Here is a 21,817-nt window from a genome sequence, read left to right as displayed (position 1 = left end):
ACACAAGTAAGTGAACAAGCATTTGAAGTAAAAAACAGGACATGAAAAGAAAGCAGGACTATGAATCGGGGGGGGGGTGATGCTAGAGAGCTGATCAGAGAGGCTTCAAAAAGGAGACACTTGCACTTAGCTGAAATTTGCTATGTGCTTGCATATTGATGTCTCACTCCAAACCAGAACATACACATCACAAAACAGTGCAGTTACTCACCAGTGCATCCCCTCCACTGCACCAGTGTCTGGCACACATTAGACACTCAGTAAGTACTGAGTAAGGAGCGAATGGGGGGACATCCTATGGTAATTGCATGGCAACCATGGTTGCCCCTGAGATGAGTGAGCTCCGTGAAGACAGGGTTTTTTGTCACTCCTTGTGTGTTCCGCCTTCTGCAGACATGGAGGAAGCATCTGATGCATGGCAGGCGGTGTGACAGGAGCAGAATAGGAGAAGCCCTATTCTAACAGGGCACCTCTCTGAGGAGCTGACATTCTAGCAAAGGGGTGAGACAGAAAAGAATGAAGAAAATGAACAATTGCAGATGTTTGTAAGTGCTCAATAAGGAAAACAGGTGCATAGTGCAGAAGAGCATGTCAGCAGCTGGGGAGAAGGGCAGAGGGCAGAACTTGAGTGAGTCAGAAAAGACCTCTCTGCAGAGATGAAATTGAAGCTAATGCTAGAGTCTTGCTCCCTACAGGACTGCAGATGCCAGAATCTTCCACAGGCCCATTCACAAGCTGTGCTCAAGAAACATTGAATGGATGGAGGATGGATGAACAGATGAATGTGTCAACTGAGCAAAGGCCAGTTCTCTGAACAAGCAGAGGGAAGAGAAATGGAGTCAGCAGCTCACTCCTGCACACATACATTGCCTAGGAAAGGACTCATTGTCCTCCTTGCCCATCCATAAGGTGGGGCTTGGAGACTTAACTAATAGTCTCTCCCCCATCCTCTGGCAGGACATGTGAGGCCCCACCATTAGTGCACCCATTTTCCACATCTCAAGGAACTGAAACACAAAGAGTTGAGAGCGAAGTACTGAAGAATGGAGGACAGAGAGAGCTAGGAGGGGGTGGTAACTGGGGTGAGGGCACAGCTCACCTAAGGCAGATGCGGCGAGAAAGGCTGTGATGACACTGCTGGCACACAGCAACTCCACCTTCACAAAGTCCATCTCCTCCCTAGACATAGCACCCAGCAGCAGGGCGGCCACAGCAGCCAGGAACCCCACAACGGTGGCCTGCACCTGTCAGGGCAGAAATCAGAAACATGAGGAAAGGTGTCTCTGACCATCATTGTTCCTCCCTGCCTTTGCCTCTGCCTCCTCTCTGACCTTGAGGTTACCCAACTTCCTTCCCTTACCCTAAAATTTGCCAACAGCCCCTCCAACCTGGAAAAAACAAACACCTCGCTTTAATCCAACTCCCTTGAAAACTATTGTTTTCTTGTTCTGCAATTTGTTTGATGCCATTTTCCATCATGAAATCTTCACCTCCTATTCAGCCCTTGGCCAAGGGCCACCAGTCTCTTGCTCATGGCTCCTCTCACTGGTCTGGGCAAAAGTGCTCTGTAACCCCCAGCTGCTCAGACAAGCAACTTCTCCTGCAATGTGGAAACTCCATGATCCACAGCTACGCCTTGGAAGTCTCTGTGCACACTCTGTCTCTCTCCCAGACTTTCCTTCCTTGGCAATTGCCCTTCATGCTGGTGGCCCTCTTTCTCTCCATTCTCCCCCATCCCAGCTGCAATTCCCATCTCATCTCCGTGGCATCACACCTCTGCTGCTCATGCAGGCCAGTACCATGAGGTGCCCAGATCTCAGTATCAATACTGGCATGTTAGCAGTACAGTTGACCCTTGACCAACACTGGCATTAGGGGCACCAACACTGTAAAGTTGAAAACCTGTGTATAACTTGTCACTCCCTCAAAACTTCACTACTAACAGCCTACTGCTGATCAGAAGCGTTACCCATAACACAAACTTGATTCACACATATTTTGTATGCTATATTATATACTGTATTCTCGTAATAAAGTAAGCTAGAGAAAAGAAAATTAAGAACATCATAAGGAATCATACATTTACAGTACTGTATTTATGAAAACAAATCTGCCTATAAGTGGACCCATGCAGTTCAAACCCATATTGTTCAAAGATCAACTGTAATTCAAATGTCTCAATGGAAACGTGCTGTATTATTAAAGAAGCCTAAAAAAAACAAAGAACTCTACCATATATATGGATGAAAATGTTCCCCAAGTTAACCCACGTGATTCCAGTGAAAGTCCCAACAAGACTTCTCATGGCACTTGACAACTTATCTTAAGTTCCACAAAGATGAGTAGATGTGCAACAACAGCCAAGACACCTTGAGAAAAAAGATCAAGAGGGAGTTTGGCACATTCATTATCAATATTTAGTTTTAAGGCTACTGTAATTAAAACAGGGTGGTACTGGCACAAAAATAGACAAATAGATCAGCAGGACAGACTGGAGTCCAGGAACACCATCAAGAATAGATGAAAATTTATATATGGAAATTTAGTATGATAAAGGTGGCATATCTAATCAGTATGGAATGGGTGGGTACTGAATAAACAGGGTAAGGAAAAGTGGATATCTAGAGGAAAAAAAAGGATTCCTACATTATACCATTCATACACACCCCCCACTAAACATAAAACCTAATGTATGAAAAGAAAAAAATATAGGATAATGTGTTTCAGATTTCGGATTAGAGAAAGACTCCTTCTGAAGATATGTAAAATCTATGAAGAAAAATGAAATAAGCTCTATATAAATCCAAGTATGACTTCTATGTGATACCACAAACTTCAAAGACAGAAACTGAGCAGGAGAAAATATCTCCATTTATAAGTAATAAAGGGTTAGTGATCAAAATCATCAAGTCCATTTTACAAAGCAATGACAACTTTTGTGTTTTTTTAATGTTTATTTATTTTTGAAGGGGAGAGAGACAGAACATGAGCAGGAGAAGAGCAGAGAGAGAGGGAGACACAGAATCTGAAGCAGGCTCCAGGCTCTGAGCTGTCAGCACAGAGCCCGATGTGGGGCTTGAACTCATGAACCACAAGATCATGACCTGAGCCAAAGTCAGATGTTTAACAGACTCAGCCACCAGGCACCCCAAGCAACGCCAACTTTTTAAAAAAGATAACCCAACAGAAAAATGTACAAGGGGAATAAATTGACAAGATACAAAAAGGAAATACAAATGGCTAAAAACAAATAAAAATGTGACCAGCTTCCCAAGTAATAGGAAAAAAAAAATCCCAATTTGAAAGTAGGTATCTTATTTCTTTGTAATTGATGTTGGTGTTCCTCTATGAAAAGGTCAGTGCCCTCAGTTTTGGCGGGAGCTGGGTGGGGGGAACTCAGCAGGTGCTAAGCCCTTATCTGTGCTTATCCATTGAATGAATCAATCAATGAGTGCATGGGTACACTATATTTATCCCCCAGACTAGGTAAAATTAAAATTTAAAAGGTTTAGGGGCACCTAGGTGGCTTAGTCGGTTAAGCATCTGACTCTTGCTTTCAGCTCAGTTCATGATCTCAAGGTTCATGGGTTCGAGTCCTGCAGTGGGCTCTGTGCCATCTATGCGGAGCCTGCTTGGGATTCTTTCTCTCCCTCCCTCTCTGCCCCTCCCCTGCTCTCTCTCTCTCTCTCCCTCAGAAATAAATAAACATTAGATAAATTTTTAAAAATTTAAAAGGTTGATAATATAAAATACACATTGACAATTATGTGGGAAAATGGTTCTCTTACATATAGATGGTGGTAAAATTGGTACAGGAATTCTGGGAGGAAACTTGGCTACAATTTACCCATATACCTTATGATCTAGCATTTTCTCAGTACAACATTTGCACATGTGAACAAAGAACCATGTAATAATGAGAATAATGACTGGAGCTGACATTTCCTGAGTGCTATCTGCTATTCTAAGTTATTTTCATTCATTAAGTCATTCTTAAAAGTACAAGTTACAGAATTACATGTACAGCATAATACTTTTTGTGCTTAAAAAAACACAGAGAGACAGGGACACCTGTCTGGCTCAGTTGGAAGAGCATGTGATTCTTGACCTTGGGGTCATGAGTTTAAGCCCCAGGTTGGGTGTAGACATTACTTAAATAAAACAATATTTAAAAAAAACACAGAAAGTCCTAGCATATATTGTCTATGGCCACATACACCTATATGGTAAATACAAAGTAGTTGAGAAGAATACTTTCAATGCTGGTGAGGTTATGGAGAAACTAATAATTAAAACATTAACATTGGTGCTATTACTTAATACTAAGCATTGAAATATTTTATAATCCTTTTTGGAAAAATCTAGATCTTTAAATTGTTCATACCTTGTGAACTTGTGGGAAGTTATCTTCAGAAATTCGTGCAAAAAGAGAATAATGTCATTGTGGTGTAATTTATTGAGCAGAAGCCTACAAACAATTTTATGTGCACCCATGTGATGAAAGTCGAATGAGGTGGGATAGGGCTGAATTTGGACAGTTTGCAATGGCCCTGTTGGACCAGCTCTTAGTGGCTGCTCTTCAGTCTTACTAGTTGAGTTCCTGGGCCCTACCAGTTGTTAAAAATCACTCTTGGGTATATTTTAAATATTACTGTTGGGTATATTTTTGATAGAATATGAAGTTAGTAAAAGTTTAATTATGAAATTTATTGGACCATGTGTGACTCAATGTTAAGCTCCTTAACAAACAGAAGAGACAAACTTATATCCATGCTATGAACCAGAATGTGCCAAGCCAGTGTCTGGCCCAGGTCAGGACTTAATGAATGTTGGTTGAGAATCGATCATGTGGAAATGTGCATGCATATGGACAAGGATTTGGAAACTTGTAGCTCAGGCACTTATTACCTGCCCCTTGCCAGCCTCTCTGTTAAGGGTATCATGAGCATCTCATTTAATCTCCAAAGCTCTTCAGCCATAGGCCATGGTCCTGGCACAGGTGACTCGGCTCAAGTGGAGAAGGGAGACATCTACACACAGAATTGCAATCAGGTCAGCTGCAGCTGCATGTGCAAGGCCCCAAAGAGTACCTGGTGTTGGGCTGGAACTGAGACTTGATTGGAACTTCATTGCTGGAAGAATAAGAAGAGACAGGACATTCCAAGGAAAGGCAACTGCACACACAAAGGCAGCAGGTGTGGAGGACATGAGGCTGTGGAAGGGACAGGACCAGACCAGGAGTACCTTTGGGCCAGGCCTACACTTTGACAAGTAGAACCAACAAAGGAGCTTCAGGAGGAGGCAGTTTGATAAGCTCTAGGATTTAGAAAAGGTCACTCAGGTGTCCAAGCAGAGGGGAGCCAGAGGGGAAGGAACCTGGGGCAATGAAGAGGTTTGATGTCAGTGATGCAGGAGACCAAGAGGCCAAGGCAAGGAAGAAAAGAAGCAGGGCTGGATTCAAGTACAGCTCAGAGGCAGACTCCTCCGTGAGTGGTCATAAGGTTGAGGAGCAGAGATGCTGAGAGATACTCGGTCTCAGGCTTGATTAATGGGAAGACTCCTCACTAGGCACAGCTACCATGATTGGGAGTTTACCACATGTGGCCAAGAGCCATGGCCTTACATGATTGAAACCTCACAACAGACCATCTTACAGATAAGATGAGGTGATTTGCCCAAGGGTCGACCCCCAAAATGAACTTTCAACCATCAAACTCTTTGGGATTGGGGACTTCACAAGAGGTGAGTGTGAGGATATAAGGTGATGATGCCAGATCTGGCTAAGGTGTTTCAGGGATGCTTCGGGGAGGGGCAAATGGAGATGCCCCGTAGACAGCCAGAAACAGTGGCTCTAGAACCCAGGTGAGAGTTAAAGTGGATATTCACCTACTCTGATGGACAGCGAGATACAGTTAAGCAAGTCTTGTGTGGTCTGCCCAAGGCCAACCTGTTGATAAATGACAGCCTTAACACCAGCCTGTCTGATCTTAGAATCCAGGTGCTTTGTGCAGCCACAGGCTGCCCCCAGCCAAAGAAGCCCAGAAGGTTCTGGATAAAACTACTTCCTCTCTTGCCCTGAGCCAATGTGTTCCCAGTCTCCCCCTGCTCTAGGCTTCCTGATTTTGTAATACTCTGAGACTCCTCGGATGAAAACTTAGCCCAACTAGGGTCTATTAGAAGGAGGTTCAAGTTTGAACACGCATGAAACATTTAAGGGACAAAGGTGTGGGGGTTGGAGGATATCCTGCAAAAGCTGAGAAGGCACAGGCTGAGAGGCAGGAGTGGGGCCAAGGAGGAACTTCCAGGCAGGAAGAATCTCCAGAAACTATAAGCAGGATCATATGCACGAGGCAGTATACCAATTGGGATGTCAGTGACTTTGGCAAGCACAGCTTGAGTCAAGACAGTGGGAAGAGAAAGCAGTTAGCCCTGTCCATGCTATGAGAAACAGGAGTAAGTATAGGCGAATCTTTCAATAAGTCTGTCTTGGAAAGAAGGAGGTGGAGAAGCTGGAGGGAACTTGGGTTCTAAGAAGAGGCATCTACACTCCGGTGCCAGTGCCTGTAGTTGGGCTGAGCCTCCAGCTGCCACATGAGTGTGGTCTGTGCCACATGAGTGCGGTTACAGAATGGACGAGGGGTCCATTCCCAAAGCTCAGTCTGGAGTACAGGGACAAGGGCTCACTTAGTCTTTGCTCTTCCTACCTGGAGCAGGCCTGACTGCAGATTCAAAGCAGGAAGGAGATTCATCAATTGGACAAAGAGGAGAGTCACCTGAATGAGGGCGAGGTTACGGCTGATAACTCTGTGCTGTTCTTGGGTGTCATCAATTTGTCCAGTGTTGGCCTAGGATGAAAAGAAAAGGGCAAAGGGTAAGTCTGGCTGGTCAAAAAGCCACATGAAGCCTTCCTGGAAAAGGCAATCTCTCAGGAAAGAAATTAGCAAATACCATTTCATTAACACCAGAACAAATTATTCTGCTCAACTTTCAAAACTGACGTGGGATGGGAAGGTAAGACACAAATACCTTTGAGAATAAGATGGTGTCATGAACCATCTCTCCCATACTCGAGTATTCAAGCACACACAGAGGTAAGCGTCACCAACAATTTCAGAGCCACCTCTCAAACTCATCCATGGGCAGCAGGGGGAGGACCCCTGCTGAGAAGCTGGTTTGCATCCTCAGCTGGGTCTTTAGGCATGTTCTCCCCAGCACCTGCAATCCCTTTTCCCCCCTAACAGCAAGTCACATCTCAGCTGACCACTAACCTTCTCAATTTCACTTCTGCAAATCATCCCATTTAAGAAACGTTTAAGTCCTTCTTAGGATAAAAAAAAACATGATCGGAAATACAATTTTCTCCTTTCAAAAATGGTAGTCAGCTTCTAATTTCATAGAATTTTACCGCAAAATTCAAGATGTAGATAAGAAAAGGTTTCAAGCAAATATACTTTTCTAGCTCCTTTGAAATTAGTTCATTATGTTCCTGAACTCCAAAGAAAAAATAAAATTACTTTTCATTTTCAAATAAGGGGAGGCTTTTCTTTTCAGCATGATGGAAACCTCAGGTGTAGCACATGCCATGGAGCCAGGTGACTTTTACTTCACACAGGTAGATTAATATGCACTTTGGGAGTACCCACCGGGACAAGGGACTAAGATGGAACAGAACACAGCTACACAGCTTGCCACACACCAAACATGCAAGGCCAACAGGCTCATTTCCCTTCTCTGCTCCATGCTATGCTGGGTGCTTGCTGGACTCAACCAGTGCATTTACTGTGTCCTATCAATCCACCAACTCTAACCCTGTACTCATCAGATAAGGGGGAGCTACCGGCCCATTGACCCCTGGGTATTGATCAGAAGGGCATTCCTTCCTCAATGGCTGAACCAGAAAGGGAGTGATGCCAAGAGGTGCAGCAGGAGGACTGGAGGGCTGGGGAGCTTGCAGAACTCATACAAACAAGGAAGGAGGAGGACCTGAGGGAAAGAAGCTGTGAGAAGGGGTGGGATGCTAAGGAAATAGGATTTCAGAGCATGTGGAATGGATGGCCCATTTTCCAGTGGGGAACAGACCAAGGCAGCAAAAGGTAGGGAAGGAAGCAGGGCAGAACAAGACTAGCAGGATAACCCACAGGGAGGGGGCACTTGGGAGCAGGTCTCCATCAAGGTAGATGGATACTGCTTTACCCTGGAATGGTGGCCCCAGCGATGTCCAGGTAAGAGCTGGAGAAACAAAGCCAGTCCAAGCACAGGCTCAGTGGCTTTTTGCTAAGAATGTAAAGAGAAAATCAGTGGGAATTTGGGACATCTATTATGGAGACTGACCTAGATTCATCTCAGTGGGAGAGGTTTGGGGAGGCCCTTCCCAAATGTTCATTTGGATAACACAGACTTGAACATTTTAATATGTCTTTTAATGTCTTACAAGTATAAATTGCTATGTGAAATCCTATGAGGTCCTATCTCAGTTCTATATTTTCTAAATCTTTCCTTATTGGCTACATCATAACAGGGTTGCTTTAACGGATTCAGACCATGAAGATGACATCCCTCCAGGCACCTCTCTGGGTTTGGATTGTACCTGGAAGGCTGACCCATATAGATGCATATACAAGCTCCCTTGCCTTGTTGCTTCTGGTTGGTTTTGGTCAGTGGGGAGTCATGGAAAGTCACTGGAGGGACAGCAAGAGTGAGGGTGGGGTATGAGCATCTCTGTGCCCTTCCCACTGCCCCAGTGGCTGCACTCCTGCACACAGACCTGCAGCACCAGCCAGATGGCCCTTTCCTACAGCTCTCCCGGGTTCTGAGAATCATCCCTACCTCTACCCATCCTCTTGCTCCTTTCAGCTTAGACTGATCATCACTTCCTCTTATTGCCAGTCCTAGGGTGATTCACTGCCCTTTTGCGGTTTCCCATAATCCTCCCCACAATGTGGTCAACTCTTCATTAAACCCTGCTCAGCTTCCATCTGTATGTGCCACCTCTCTCCTGCCAGGATCCTGACTTACCCAGTGAGTTTTATCTTCAGAAGGACACTTAGCTTATTCACAATAATAAAAAAACCCAATTTGTCATTATTTTGTATATTTTTTCCCAATAACAAATATACCAAATATTTTTCCAATAACAAAAAAAAGACTTACTGGATTAATATGGAGGACTGAATGTTTTACTATCCTTCCTAACCAAACTGAAGGGTAGGGAAAGACAATCTTTTTATTTTGAAATAATTTTAGACTTCAAAGGAGTTCCCAAGTTAATATACTTTCCTGTATACCCTTCACTCAGCTTCTTCTGATGTTAACAGCTTATATAACCACAGGACAATTATCAACTGAGACATTAAGGCTAGTACAACTTTATTAACTAAATGACAGAACATATTCTGATGTCTCCAGTTTCTTCACTAGTGTCCTATTTCTGTCCCAGGGTGTCAATTCAGGCTGCCCATGTAGCTAGTCATCATGTCTCCTTGGTTTCTTTCAATATGTGGCAGTTCCTCACCTTTCACTGTCTTTCATGGCCTTGACACTCTCGAAGAGTACTTGATTAGATATTTTGTACAATGTCTCTCAAATGGGTTTGTCTGGTTTTCCTCATGATTACACTGAGATTATTGGGTTTTGAGGGAAATCAGGCTGCAGAGGTATAGTGCTTTTCTCTTCACGTGGTATCTGGAGAGCTGTCATACCAACATGGCTGATGAGATGTGGCCTTAACCTTGGTCCTTGGTTCAGGTTGTGTCTGCCAGGATTCTCCACTATAAACTTATTGTGTTTCCCTTCCAATACTCTGTTATTTACTAGTGAGTCATTAGGCCCATTCCATATTCAAGGCAAGGGAATCCAGCTTCACCTCCTAGAGAACAATGTATCAAAGATTTGAGGACATAGTTTGGGGCCAAGCAAAGACCCTATTTCTACTTCAAGTGCCACCTACTAATTCATTAGTGGATTTTGCCTGTGCAATGATCAGTATGGTATTCTAATGGTGATTTTATATTTCCTTCATTCTTTGCACATAAAATTTTCTCTGAGATACAGTGGTCCCTTCTCCCCCTCTTAAATCATTTATTTACATGGTATGATTGGACTCATGGGTATTTATTCTTTAGGTCATAATACTATTATATTTATTTTGTCGCTAACACTGCTCCCACTGTGGCCATTGGGAGCTCATTAAGGTTGTCTTTCTGACATGCACCCACATGCTGTTTAGTACTTCCTTACTTTCTGGCACCATCCGATACTCCAGGTACATCTTGTATTTTCTCTGCCCCAGTCCTAAGATGAACCATTTTCCCAAGAATGTTGGCTTCTTTTATTGAAGAATGGTATCAGAAATCAAGACCTAGATGGCAGATGTGCTAGGTGCCACTGGGATGGTACTGCTTCTAGGTTCTGTTAGTGGGAGAGCTAGGAAATGTATGTATGGATTGATCCTAACCCATGTATGTACACATACCCATGTTTATTGTTGTACCTATCTGCATACATATTAAAACAAACATGAGTCCATATTCATATTTCGGAGTCAAACACAGGATCATAGGTTTGGAAATGATTTTTAAAATGGACACAAGTTGTGGAAAATAAAAAGAGGTATCTATAGTTTAACACAGCTTAAGAGGGCATCCTAAATAATGTAAAGCAGGAGTTAGGTTGGAGGAAGGACCCATAACCAAAAGGTCTACTGCACAAAGCAGAGGTAGCCCTGGGGATGATGGGAGCAGAAGGGAGCCTGGGACAACTGAAAGGGCTTTAGCTCAGAGAGCAGAGCAGGAACATCCAGAAGAGTTGGCCTCTTCCCTTGTTTGCCAACAATGAGACACCTGGCCATTGGGCTCTAAGCAGAAGTAGTATGTGTGTGTGTGTGTGTGTGTGTGTGTGTGTGTGTTGGGGTTAAAAAGGCAAAGCAGTGCCCAAAGTGGCCATGATAAGATGGAAAAAGAGTCTCTAGACCCATAAGCCCAGTTACTGGCACATACTTCCAGGTAACCTATTTTGACTCACCCCCCCCCCAATCACTACAGGTATCCTCCTCTAAAGGACAGCATTCAGAGATTCACAAAGAGGAAAGCTAAAATAAAATGATGCTCAACCAACCAAAAATCACTGTTCATGAAAGGAAGGTCACAATCATGAAAGAGATTCATCAGACTCAACAAATGGAAGCACAAAAATCTAAGGAAACAGTCAAAACAGGAAATTGAATAAGACTCTAGGGCAAGCAAATTAACAGATGCGGGAGAATGGTACTTCTGTAAGTGAAAAGACAATTTTAAACTTTAGAAAGTACAAACTTGATCTTTGAATTTAAAAGAGAGGTTTAAAAAAAAGACAGAAACAAACAAAAGCTCTTCATTAGATGATCTCAATAACACAATGGCCAGAGAGAGAGATGGAAAGTGATTTAGTGAAATAAAACATCAAGCAGAAGTATTCCCCCAGACCAGACACAAATACAAGAAATGTGAAAAGAAAGTTAAGGAACTCAGAAGGTAGATTCAGAAGTTGCATTGTGCACCCAATAGTAGTAGTAGGGGGTAGGGGGTGGGGTGACAGAAAGAATGAATACCAAAATATTATAAGTAACAGCAGCAACAAGATTTCTGTAGAACTGAAGACAGACATAACCCTTTAGATAGAAAAATCTAAGATATATGTAAGGTAATGAGAAAAGGTCCTTGCCAGAGACATCATGATGAACATAGCTGATAAAGAGAAATATACCAAAAAGTCCAGATAGAAAGGTGAACACATAATCTAAAATAAATTAGATTCTAAAAGTAATGGGGCTTCTAGGGGGGCATGGCTGGCTCAGTCAGTAGAGCATGTAACTCTCGATATCAGAGTTGTGCATTTGAGCCCCCCAATGGGTATAGAGATTACTTAAAAATAAAATTTTATTTTTAAAAGTTATGAGGCTTCCATCAGCCACACTGACCACAAGAAGACCCTGAAAATATGCCTCAGTACTGATGGAAAATAATTGTGAACCATGCATTCTCTACCCTTCCAGGTTGGCATCCAATTGTGAAGATAAAATATTGTCATACTGCAAATGTCCAAAAAGTTCACTTCCAACAGATCCTATCTGATTACTAGAAGACACACTAAAGTAAAACAAAAAAACAAATTTAAAAGAAAAGTGAGGGAGAATGATAGCAAGATGAAAGGCTAGGAAGCTCCAGGCCTCATTCCCCCCATGCAAATACCAAGTAAAACAAGAGACTGACCAAAACAGCTTTGTGAGAGCTCTAGAAACCAGTCAAGGATTTGCAAAACCAAGTGACCACTCACCAAGAAACCACACTTAGAACAGTAGAAAATCCAACAGTGTCTTTGCTTATCCTTGCACCACTTCCTCCTTGGTACAGAGTAGTGCAGTGCATGGTGCCTTCCTCAAGATAGAAGGAAAACAGTGGACCAGTTTGCAACATCCTGGCCTTCCTGGAGGATACCTGAGGGTGTAGTTTCCATTTTGCCGGACTTGGCGATCAAAGGAAAAGGTGGCATAGTTTGGATATCAGTTTCCAGGCTGCTGAAACCAGTGCTGGGTGCTGGATACAGTACAGCTGCTTCAGGGAATTGCAGGCCCATGCATGCCTGGGGCAAAGACTATAGATGGAAAAATACAATAAAGCATTAAGTCCCCAAGGAGAAGCAATGCTGAGTTTTTTAGGGTAATTAAGAGGTTTTTAAAGAAAAATTTCAATGTTTATTTATTTACTTTTGAGAGGGAGAGAGAGCGAGAACAAGCTGGAGAGAGACAGAAAGAGAGGGAGACACAGAATGCAAAGCTGTCTCCAGGCTCTGAGCTGTCAGCACAGAGCCTGACACAGGGCTCAAACTCACTAACCGTGAGATCATGGCCTGAGCCAAAGTTGGATGCTCACCTGAATGAGCCCCCAAGCACCCAAGGTAATTAAAACATTTAATAGCAGCCATGTGTGGTGAATTGGAATGGAAAAAAAAAGGTACATGTACAGGCCCAGGGAAGACACATGCCCAGAAAAAGCCTCAAAAGACTTTAAGCCTTCACACCAGACTGATTAGTGAAGGTCTTCCCTTTCATGAGCAAGTCTGCAAAGACTGGGAGAGGTAGCTGTTTTCTCAAATGCCAATTTTTTGACAAAAGATGAGAAGGCAGGGAGTGCCTGGGTAGCTCAGTTGGGTAGGCATCTGACTTCAGCTCAGGTCACGATCTCATGGTAGATGAGCTTGGGCCCTCTTTGGGTGAGCACAAACCCCACTTTGGGTGAGCCCCACTTTTCTCACTCTCTTATTAATAAATACTTTAAAATAACTGTCTTAAATATGTTCAAAGAACTAAAGGAGGACATGGATAGATATCTAGGGAAATGATGATAACAAAATGAAAATATCTACAAAGAGAAACTTTTACAAAGGAACCAAGAAAGATATGCAGCTGGAAAATATAATCACTGAATTGAAAAATTCACTAGAGGGGTTCAATAGCAGACTTAAACAGGAAGAAGAATGAATCAGTGAATTTGAAGATAATGTCATTTGAAATTATCAAGTCTCAGAAACAACAAAAAAAAATGAAGGAAAATGAACAGAGAGCCTAAAGGACTTATAGGGCACCATCAATCAAATCCATCCATCCATCCATCCATCTATCCATCTAATGTGTATCCCAGAAAGGGAAGAGAGACAAAAAGGGGCAGAGAGCTTATTTGAAGAAATAATGGCCAAATTTCCCCAAATTTGAGGAAATACATGCATATCCAAACGCAAAAAGGTCAATAAACCCAAGGAGGACAAAGTCAAAGAGGCCCACACCAAGAAACATAATCAAACCACTGAAAGTCAAAGTCAAAGAGATAATCTTGAAAGCTACAAGAGAAAAGACTCCTTACAAATACAGGATTTTCAATAAGATATCAGATTTCTCAGGGGAAACCATGCAGGTCAGAAGGTAGTGGGATAATATATTTAAATATTTTTTTTGCTGGAAGAAAAAATAAAATTCACCAAAAGTTCTATATACAGCAGAACTGTACTGCAAAAAAAAAAAACACAAAAAACAAAACAAAACAAAACAAAACAACAACAAAGAGAGAAACGAGAGCATTCCTAAATGAACAAAAGCTGAGGGAGAGTTCAATACCACTAGACCTGCCCTAGAAGAAGTCCTTCAAGTTAAAATGACAGGACTTTAGACATGCTAAAGTGAGCCCTTCAAGTTAAAATGAAAGCACACTAGACAGGAACTCAAAGTTGTATGGAAATATAAAGTTATCCAGTACAGGTAGATATTTGGATAAATATAAAAACCTGTATTATTTTAATTGTGCTTTGTAACTCCATTTTTATTCTTTTATATAATTTAAAAAACAAAAGCATAAAAATAATGAATCAATGTAATGGATACTCTAATAAAAATAGATATTTTGTGACATCAGTAACATAAAATCAAGGGGTAGAAGAGGGCAGAGGTATAAAGAAGGGGCAGAAGAGGGCAGAGTAGACTTTTTTATGTGATTTAAGTTAACTATTATCAGTTTAAAATACATTGTTGTAATTTTAGGATGTTATACGTAATCACTATAGAACCACAAAGAAAATAACTATAGAATATAAACAAAAAACAAAATGACAATAGAATCAAAATGTATTGCTATAAAAATCACCTAAACATACAGAAAGACATTAAGGAAATAAATAAGGGACAAAAATAAAGCTGTAAGACATATAGAAAACCAATTTTAAAAATGGCAATAAGTCCTTACCTATCTGTAATCACTAATTATAAATAGGTTAAACTCCCCAATCAGAAGACATAGACTGGCAGAATTAAGAAAAAATTAATGGGTCCAAATACATGTTTTCTACAAAACACTCCCTTTAGATTTGGAAGATGCCTAGGTTGAAAATGAAAGGATGGAAATATCTCATGCAAAGAGCAACCCAGAGAGCAGGAGTTGCTATATTATTAGCAGACAAACTAGACTTTCCATTTAAAACTGTTGTAAGAAACAAACAAGGATATTATTTGATGGTAAAGGGGTCAAATCATCAAGAAGATATAACAATTATAAATGCACCAAATATCAGAGCTCTTAAACAAATGCAGACACTGACGGACATGAAAGGAGAAATGGACAGCTCTACTATGATAGTTGAAGATTTTCAATAATGGACAGAATAACCAGTCAGAAGACAAATAAGGAAATAGAGTATATGACTAACAATATGGAATGACTGGACCAAACAGGCATAGATAGAACACTCCACCCAAAAATAGAACGCAAATTTTTCTTAAGTAGCCTTGAAACATTCTCCTAGATGAACCATATGTTACCCCACAAAACAGGTTTCAACAAATTTTTAAACACTGAAATCATATAAAATATCTTTTCCAATCACATTAGAATGAAACTAGGAATCAATAGCAGGACAACTGGAAAATCAGCAAATACATGAAGATAAAAAAAAAATACTCTTCACAACCAATCAAATAAGAAATCACAACAGAAATAGGAAATATATTCAGATAATTAAAATTGAAACACAACATACCAAAACTTAAGAGATACAGTTAACACAGTACTAAGCTAGATATTTCTAGCTGTAAACACTCTTACATTAAAAAAAAAATCTCAGGGGCGCCTGGGTGGCGCAGTCGGTTAAGCGTCCGACTTCAGCCAGGTCACGATCTCGCGGTACGGGAGTTCGAGCCCCGCGTCGGGCTCTGGGCTGATGGCTCAGAGCCTGGAGCCTGTTTCCGATTCTGTGTCTCCCTCTCTCTCTGCCTCTCCCCCGTTCATGCTCTCTCTCGGTCCCAAAAATAAATAAACGTTGAAAAAAAAAATTAAAAAAAAAAAAATCTCAGTCAACCACCAAAAATGACAACTTAATAAATGTGAAAGAGAAGGGGCGCCTGGGTGGCTCAGGTGGCCTGGAGCCTGCTTCAGATTCTGTGTCTCCCTCTCTCTCTGTTCCTCCCCTGCTCTCACTCTAAACGAAATAAACATTTATTTATTTGTTTATCTCTCTCTCAAAAATAAATAAAGATTAAAAAAAATTTTTTTAATGTGAAAAAGAACAAACTAACCCTAAAGCTAGTAGAAGCGAGGAAATAATAATGACTAGATCACAGATAGAGAATGGAAAAACAAATGAGAAGATTAATGAAACCATGAGTTGTTTCTTTGAAAAGATCAATAAAATTCACAAAACTAACTGCATTGATTAGAAAAAAGAGAGGACTCAAAATCAGAAATGAAAGAGGTACATTACTACTGCTTCCATCAAAATCAAATCGTATTTTTTTAATTCCAAAACCAGAAAAACACCTCACTAAAAAGGAGAAGTATAGACCATATCCCTCATGAACATGGATGCAAAAATTCTCAACAAGATACTAGCCAACCGAATCCAAAAATATATTAAAACAATTATTCACCACAACCAAGTGGGATTTATACCCGGGATGCAGGGCTGGTTCAATATCTGCAAATCAATCAATGTGATACATCAAATTAATAAAAGAAAGGACAAGAACCACATGATCCTCTCGATAGATACAGAGAAAGCATTTGGCAAAATACATCATTCTAAGGGACAGAGGGATCATATCTCAAGATCATAAAAGCCATATACAAAAAGACCCACTGCTAATATCATCCTAGATGAAGAAAAACTGAGACTGTTCCCCCTAAGGTCAGGAACACTTCAGGGATGCCCACTCCTGCCACTGTTATTCTACATAGTATTAGATGTATTAGCCTCAGCAATCAGACAACACAAAGGAATAACAGACACCAAATCAGCAAGGAGAATGCAAACTTTCACTCGTCACAGATGACATGATACTCTATATGGAAGACACAAAAGATTCCACCAAAAACTGCTAGAACTGATCCATGAATTCAGCCAAGTCGCAGGATATAAAATCAAACCACAGAAATCAGTTGCGTTCCTATATGCCAATAATGAAACAGAAAGAGGAATCAAGGAATTGATCCCATTTACACTTGTACCAAAAACTATAAAATACCAAGGTATAAACCTAACCAAAGAAGTGAAAAACCTATACACTGTAAACTTTAGAAAGGTTGTGAAAGAAATTGAAGAAAAAAAAAAAAAAAGGAAAAATATTCCATGCTTATAGTTTGGAAGAACAAATATTATTAAAATGTCAATACCAGGACACCTGGGTGGCTCAGTCGGTTGAATGTCCGACTTCGGCTCATGTCATGATCTCATGGTCTGTGGGCTCGAGCCCCGCGTCGGGCTCTGTGCTGACAGCTCAGAGCCTGGAGCCTGCTTCTGATCCTGTGTCTCCCTCACTGCCCCTCCCCCACTCTCACTTTGTCTCACTCTGTCTCTCAAAAATAAATAAATGTAAAAAAAGAGTCAATACCACACAATCTACATATTCAATCCAATGCCTATCAAAATAACACCAGCATTCTTCACAGAGCTAGAACAAAAATTCCTAAAGTTTGTATGAAGCCAGAAACGACCCCAAATAACCAAAACAATCTTGAAAAAGAAAACCAAAGCTGGAAGCATCAAAATCCCTGGTCTCAAGTGTATTAGAAAGCTGTACTTATCAAGAAAGTATGGTACTGGCACAAAAACAGACATTCAGATCAATGGAACAGAATAGAGAACACAGAAATGGACCCACAAACACATGGCCAACTGATCTTTGACAAAGCAGGAAAGAATATCCAATGGAATAAAGACAGTCTCTTCAGCAAGTGGTGCTGGGAAAACTGGACAGCGACATGCATAAGAATGAACTTGGACCACTTTCTTACACCATACACAAAAATAAACTCAAAATGGATGAAAGACCTCAATGTAAGACAGGAAGCCATCAAAATCCTCGAGGAGAAAGCAGGCAAAAACCTCTTTCATCTTGCCCACAGCAACTTCTTACTCAACACATCTCCAGAGGCAAGGGAAACAAAAGCAAAAATGAACTACTGGGACCCCATCAAAATAAAAAGCTTCTGCACAGCAAAGGAAACAATCAGCAAAACTAAAAGGCAACTGACAGAATGGGAGAAGATATTTGCAAATAACATATCAGATAAAGGGTTAGTATCCAAAATCTACAAAGAACTTATCAAACTCAACACCCAAAAAACAAATAATCCAGTGAAGAAATGGGCAAAAGACATGAATAGACACTTCGCCAAGGAAGACATCCAGATGGCCAAATGACACATGAAAAAATGCTCCACATCACACATCATCAGGGAAATCCAAACCAAAACCACAATGAGATACCACCTGACACCTGTCAGAATGGCTAACATTAACAACTCTGGCAACAACAGATGTTGGCGAGGATGTGGAGAAAGAGGATCTCTTTTGCATTGTTGGTGGTAATGCAAGCTGGTGCAGCCACTCTGGAAAACAGTATGGAGGTTCCTCAAAAAACTAAAAATAGAACTATCCTATGACCCAGCAATTGCACTACTAGGCATTTATCCAAGGGATATAGGTGTGCTGTTTCGAAGGGACACATGCACCCCCATGTTTATAGCAGCACTATCACCAATAACTAAAGTATGGAAAGAGCCCAAACGTCCATCGATGAATGAATGGATAAAGAAGATGTGGTATATATATACAATGGAGTATTACTCAGCAACCAGAAAGAATGAAATCTTGCCATTTGCAACTACGTGGATGGAACTGGAGGGTATTATTCTAAGTGAAATTAGAGAAAGATAAAAATCATATGACTTTACTCATATGAGGACTTCAAGAGACAAAATAGATGAACATAAGGGAAGGGAAACAAAAATAATATAAAAACAGGGAGGGGAGCAAAACAGAAGAGACTCAAATACAGAGAACAAACTGAGGGTTGATGGAGGGGTTGTGGGAGGGGGGATGGGCTAAATGGGTAAGGGGCATTAAGGAATCTACTCCTGAAATCATTGCTTCACTATATGCTAACTAATTTGGATGTAAATTTTAAAAAAATAAAGTTAAAAAATGTTACCATATATTTCCAATCAGGACCTGTTCTCAAAGAACTCTGCTCAATATTATGCCATTCTCTCTTAATTAGTATAATAGTACTCTTCTTGATTAATGGTTGTTTAATAAACAATTTGTGTCTTTCAAAGGAAATTAGATTTTTGGTTAAATAATTTATATGATTTCCTGAAAAAACAATGTGACTATACTTAATGTGAATATACTTAATAATATACTGAACTAGACACTCAGAAATGGTTAATTTGTAAGTATTCTTTTATGTGCATTTATCACAATTAAAAATTATTTAAAAAGGACCATGTTGGGGCACCTGAGTGTCTCAGTCAAATATCCAACCTCAGATCAGGTCATAATCTCACAGCTCCTGAGTTCGAGCCCCGCTAAGGGCTCTGTGCTGACAGCACAGAGCCTGGAGCCTGCTTTGGATTCTGTGTCTCCCTCCCTTCCTGCCCCTCCCCCACTCAGGCTCTGTCTCTCTTTCCTTGAAGAATAAGTAAACATTAAAAAAATGTAAACATAGAGTTGCTGCAGCGGCCGCCGCCATATTCAACAGGCAGCAGCGCTGTGGTCTGGCCCCCAGCAGAGCGAGCATCCATCAGTCTGTCTGTCCTTCAGTCCACAGACCCTGTCCTGACCTGGGGACTCTGGCCTGCCGTCCAGCCTGAGCAGCGAACCTGAAAGAGCCTAGAGCTTGATGGACCCGCGAAGTCAGAAGTCAACTTTGGGGCTTGTGCTTCCACTCAGTTGCACCTTCCTCCTGTATTCATGGGCTCAAGACACCAATGTTGCCCCTCCAAATCTCAGACCAGCTCTTAGTGCCCCCTCCTGGTTGGCTCCCCGTGGCTGGGGGAGGGGTGGGCTCACCATGGCTGAAGCGCCCCGCCCCCGGTTCTGGAGACCAACCAGGACTTGGAGCCGATAGCCCTGCCACCGCCTAGGTTGGCATTAGGCCAGCCCACCTCTGCCACCTCCAGCCCTGCCTGCCCTCAGTGGCTGCTGTCAACACAAGCTTCCTGAGCAACCTGAGCCTTTTGGAGGAGAGCAGGAACTTCCAGCTCAGGCCTGGGTCCAGCTGGGGCCACACTGGGGTTTGGTGCAGGGACTTGCAGGGCCCAGAGGCTGGCTGCTTGCACCAGTCCGCTGTCTTGGCACCTGCCCATTCCTCCAGCCACCACCGGGCCCCTCTCAGGGTCTCTGCAAAAGAGGAGCTCATCCCTCAGGAATGCATCAGGCAACCTGTCCTATGCCCACCTCATCACCAAGTCCATCAAGAGCTCAGGGTGGAAGCAGCTCATGCTGTCGCAGATCTAAGAGGAGGTGGTCAAGTATGTGCCATACTTCAGGGATAAGAGTGACAGCAACAGCTCAGCGGGATGGAAGAATTCAGTTGGCCTTAATCTGGCCCTATACAGCAAGTCCATTCGTGTGCAGAATTAAGGAACCGGAAAGAATTCTTGGTGGATGCTCAATCCAGAGGGAGGTAGGAGTGGAAAATCCCCCTAGAGAAGAGCTGCGTCCCTGGACAACAGTAAATTTGCTAAGAACCGGGGCTGAGCTGTTAAGAGAAAAAGTGTCTCTACAGTCTGGCCAGGAGGGTGCCTGGGACAGCCCAGGATCTCAGTTTTATAAATGGCATGCGAGCCCTGGCTCTCACAGCAGTGATGGCTTTGATAACTGGCATACATTTCACCCTCCAACTAGCTCAAATGCTAGTACTATTAGTGGGAGACTTTATCCCATTATGGCCGAACAGGATGATCTTAGAGATGGGGATGTGCATTCTATGGTGTACCCACTATCTGCTGCAAAGATGGCTTCTGCTCCACCCAGTCTGTCTGAGATAAGTAATCCTGAAAATATGGAAAACCTTTTGGATAATCTCAACCTTGTCTCATCACCAATGCCATTAACTGTTTCAACTCAGTCTTCACCTGGCACCAGGATGCAGCAGACACCATGCTACTCATATGTACTACCAAACACCAGTCTGAATTCACCCAGCCCCAATTCCCAAAATATACACACGGCCAGTCCAGCAGGAGTCCTTTGCCCCACATGCCTATGTAAACACTTCAGGACAACAAATTGAGCTATGGAGGTATGAATCATTGTAACTGCGCACCGGGACTCTTGAAGGAGTTGCTTACTTACTCTCCTCCCCATCATGACATTATGACAGTAGTTGATCCTGGGATCACCCAACCCAACAGCCAGGTCCTTGGTCAGAATATGTTAATGGGCCCTAATTTGGTCATGTCAACCTATGGTAGTCAGGCATCTCATAACAAAATGATGAACCCCAGCTCCCACACCCACCCTGGACATACCCAGCCAACATCAGCAATTAATGGGCGTGCCTTGCCCCATGTGGTCAGCACCATGCTCCACACCTCAGGAATGAACCGCCCCCAGTGAAGACAGCTTTACAAGTGCTGCTGTCACACACCACGCAGATGAAAGCCCTGGGGGCCTACTCCTCAGTGAGCAGCTTAATGACCATGGCAGGATGGGCCCTCTTAACCAGGGTAGGCTCCCAAGTGACTTGGATGGCATGTTGATTCACATGGAGTCCATCATTTGGAACAACCTCATGGACAGTGATATGTTAGATTTTGATGTTGACAATGTGTTGCCCAACCAAATCTTCCCACACAGCGTCAAGACGATGACACAGAGCTGGGTGTCAGGCTAAGAGTGAGTTAGTGAACAGGCTACAGTTTAAAGGACTTCAGATTGTCTGACAACAGGAACTGAGAGAAGCAGTCCAAAGATGTCCTTCACTCCTCATTTTCCTTTTCTTGATTAAAAAAAAAAA

General features: G+C 42.2%; 1 protein-coding gene and 1 pseudogene across 1 annotated transcript in view; one reads left to right on the top strand and one right to left on the bottom strand.

The window, feature by feature from the left end:
- The window catches only part of LOC124523372 (solute carrier family 41 member 3-like), a 68,742-nt gene that overhangs the window by 20,200 nt on the left and 26,725 nt on the right, over positions 1-21,817 (bottom strand). Inside the window, exons 3-4 of the mRNA XM_047095206.1 lie at positions 6,774-6,845; positions 1,100-1,244 (exon numbers count right to left, since the gene is read on the bottom strand). Of these exons, the coding sequence (XP_046951162.1) occupies positions 1,100-1,244; positions 6,774-6,845 (217 nt within the window). The remainder of the gene's footprint in view (positions 1-1,099; positions 1,245-6,773; positions 6,846-21,817) is intronic.
- On the top strand, positions 8,178-21,694 carry LOC124525012 (forkhead box protein O1-like; annotated as a pseudogene).

Source organism: Lynx rufus, unplaced genomic scaffold, assembly GCF_022079265.1.
Source record: "Lynx rufus isolate CCGP_SWC_20201006 ecotype Redwood Valley unplaced genomic scaffold, mLynRuf1.p SCAF_4, whole genome shotgun sequence".
Classification (NCBI taxonomy): Eukaryota; Metazoa; Chordata; class Mammalia; order Carnivora; family Felidae; genus Lynx; species Lynx rufus.
The sequence above is the reverse complement of the archived record's forward strand: the minus strand, read 5'-3'. Positions and strand labels throughout refer to the sequence as shown.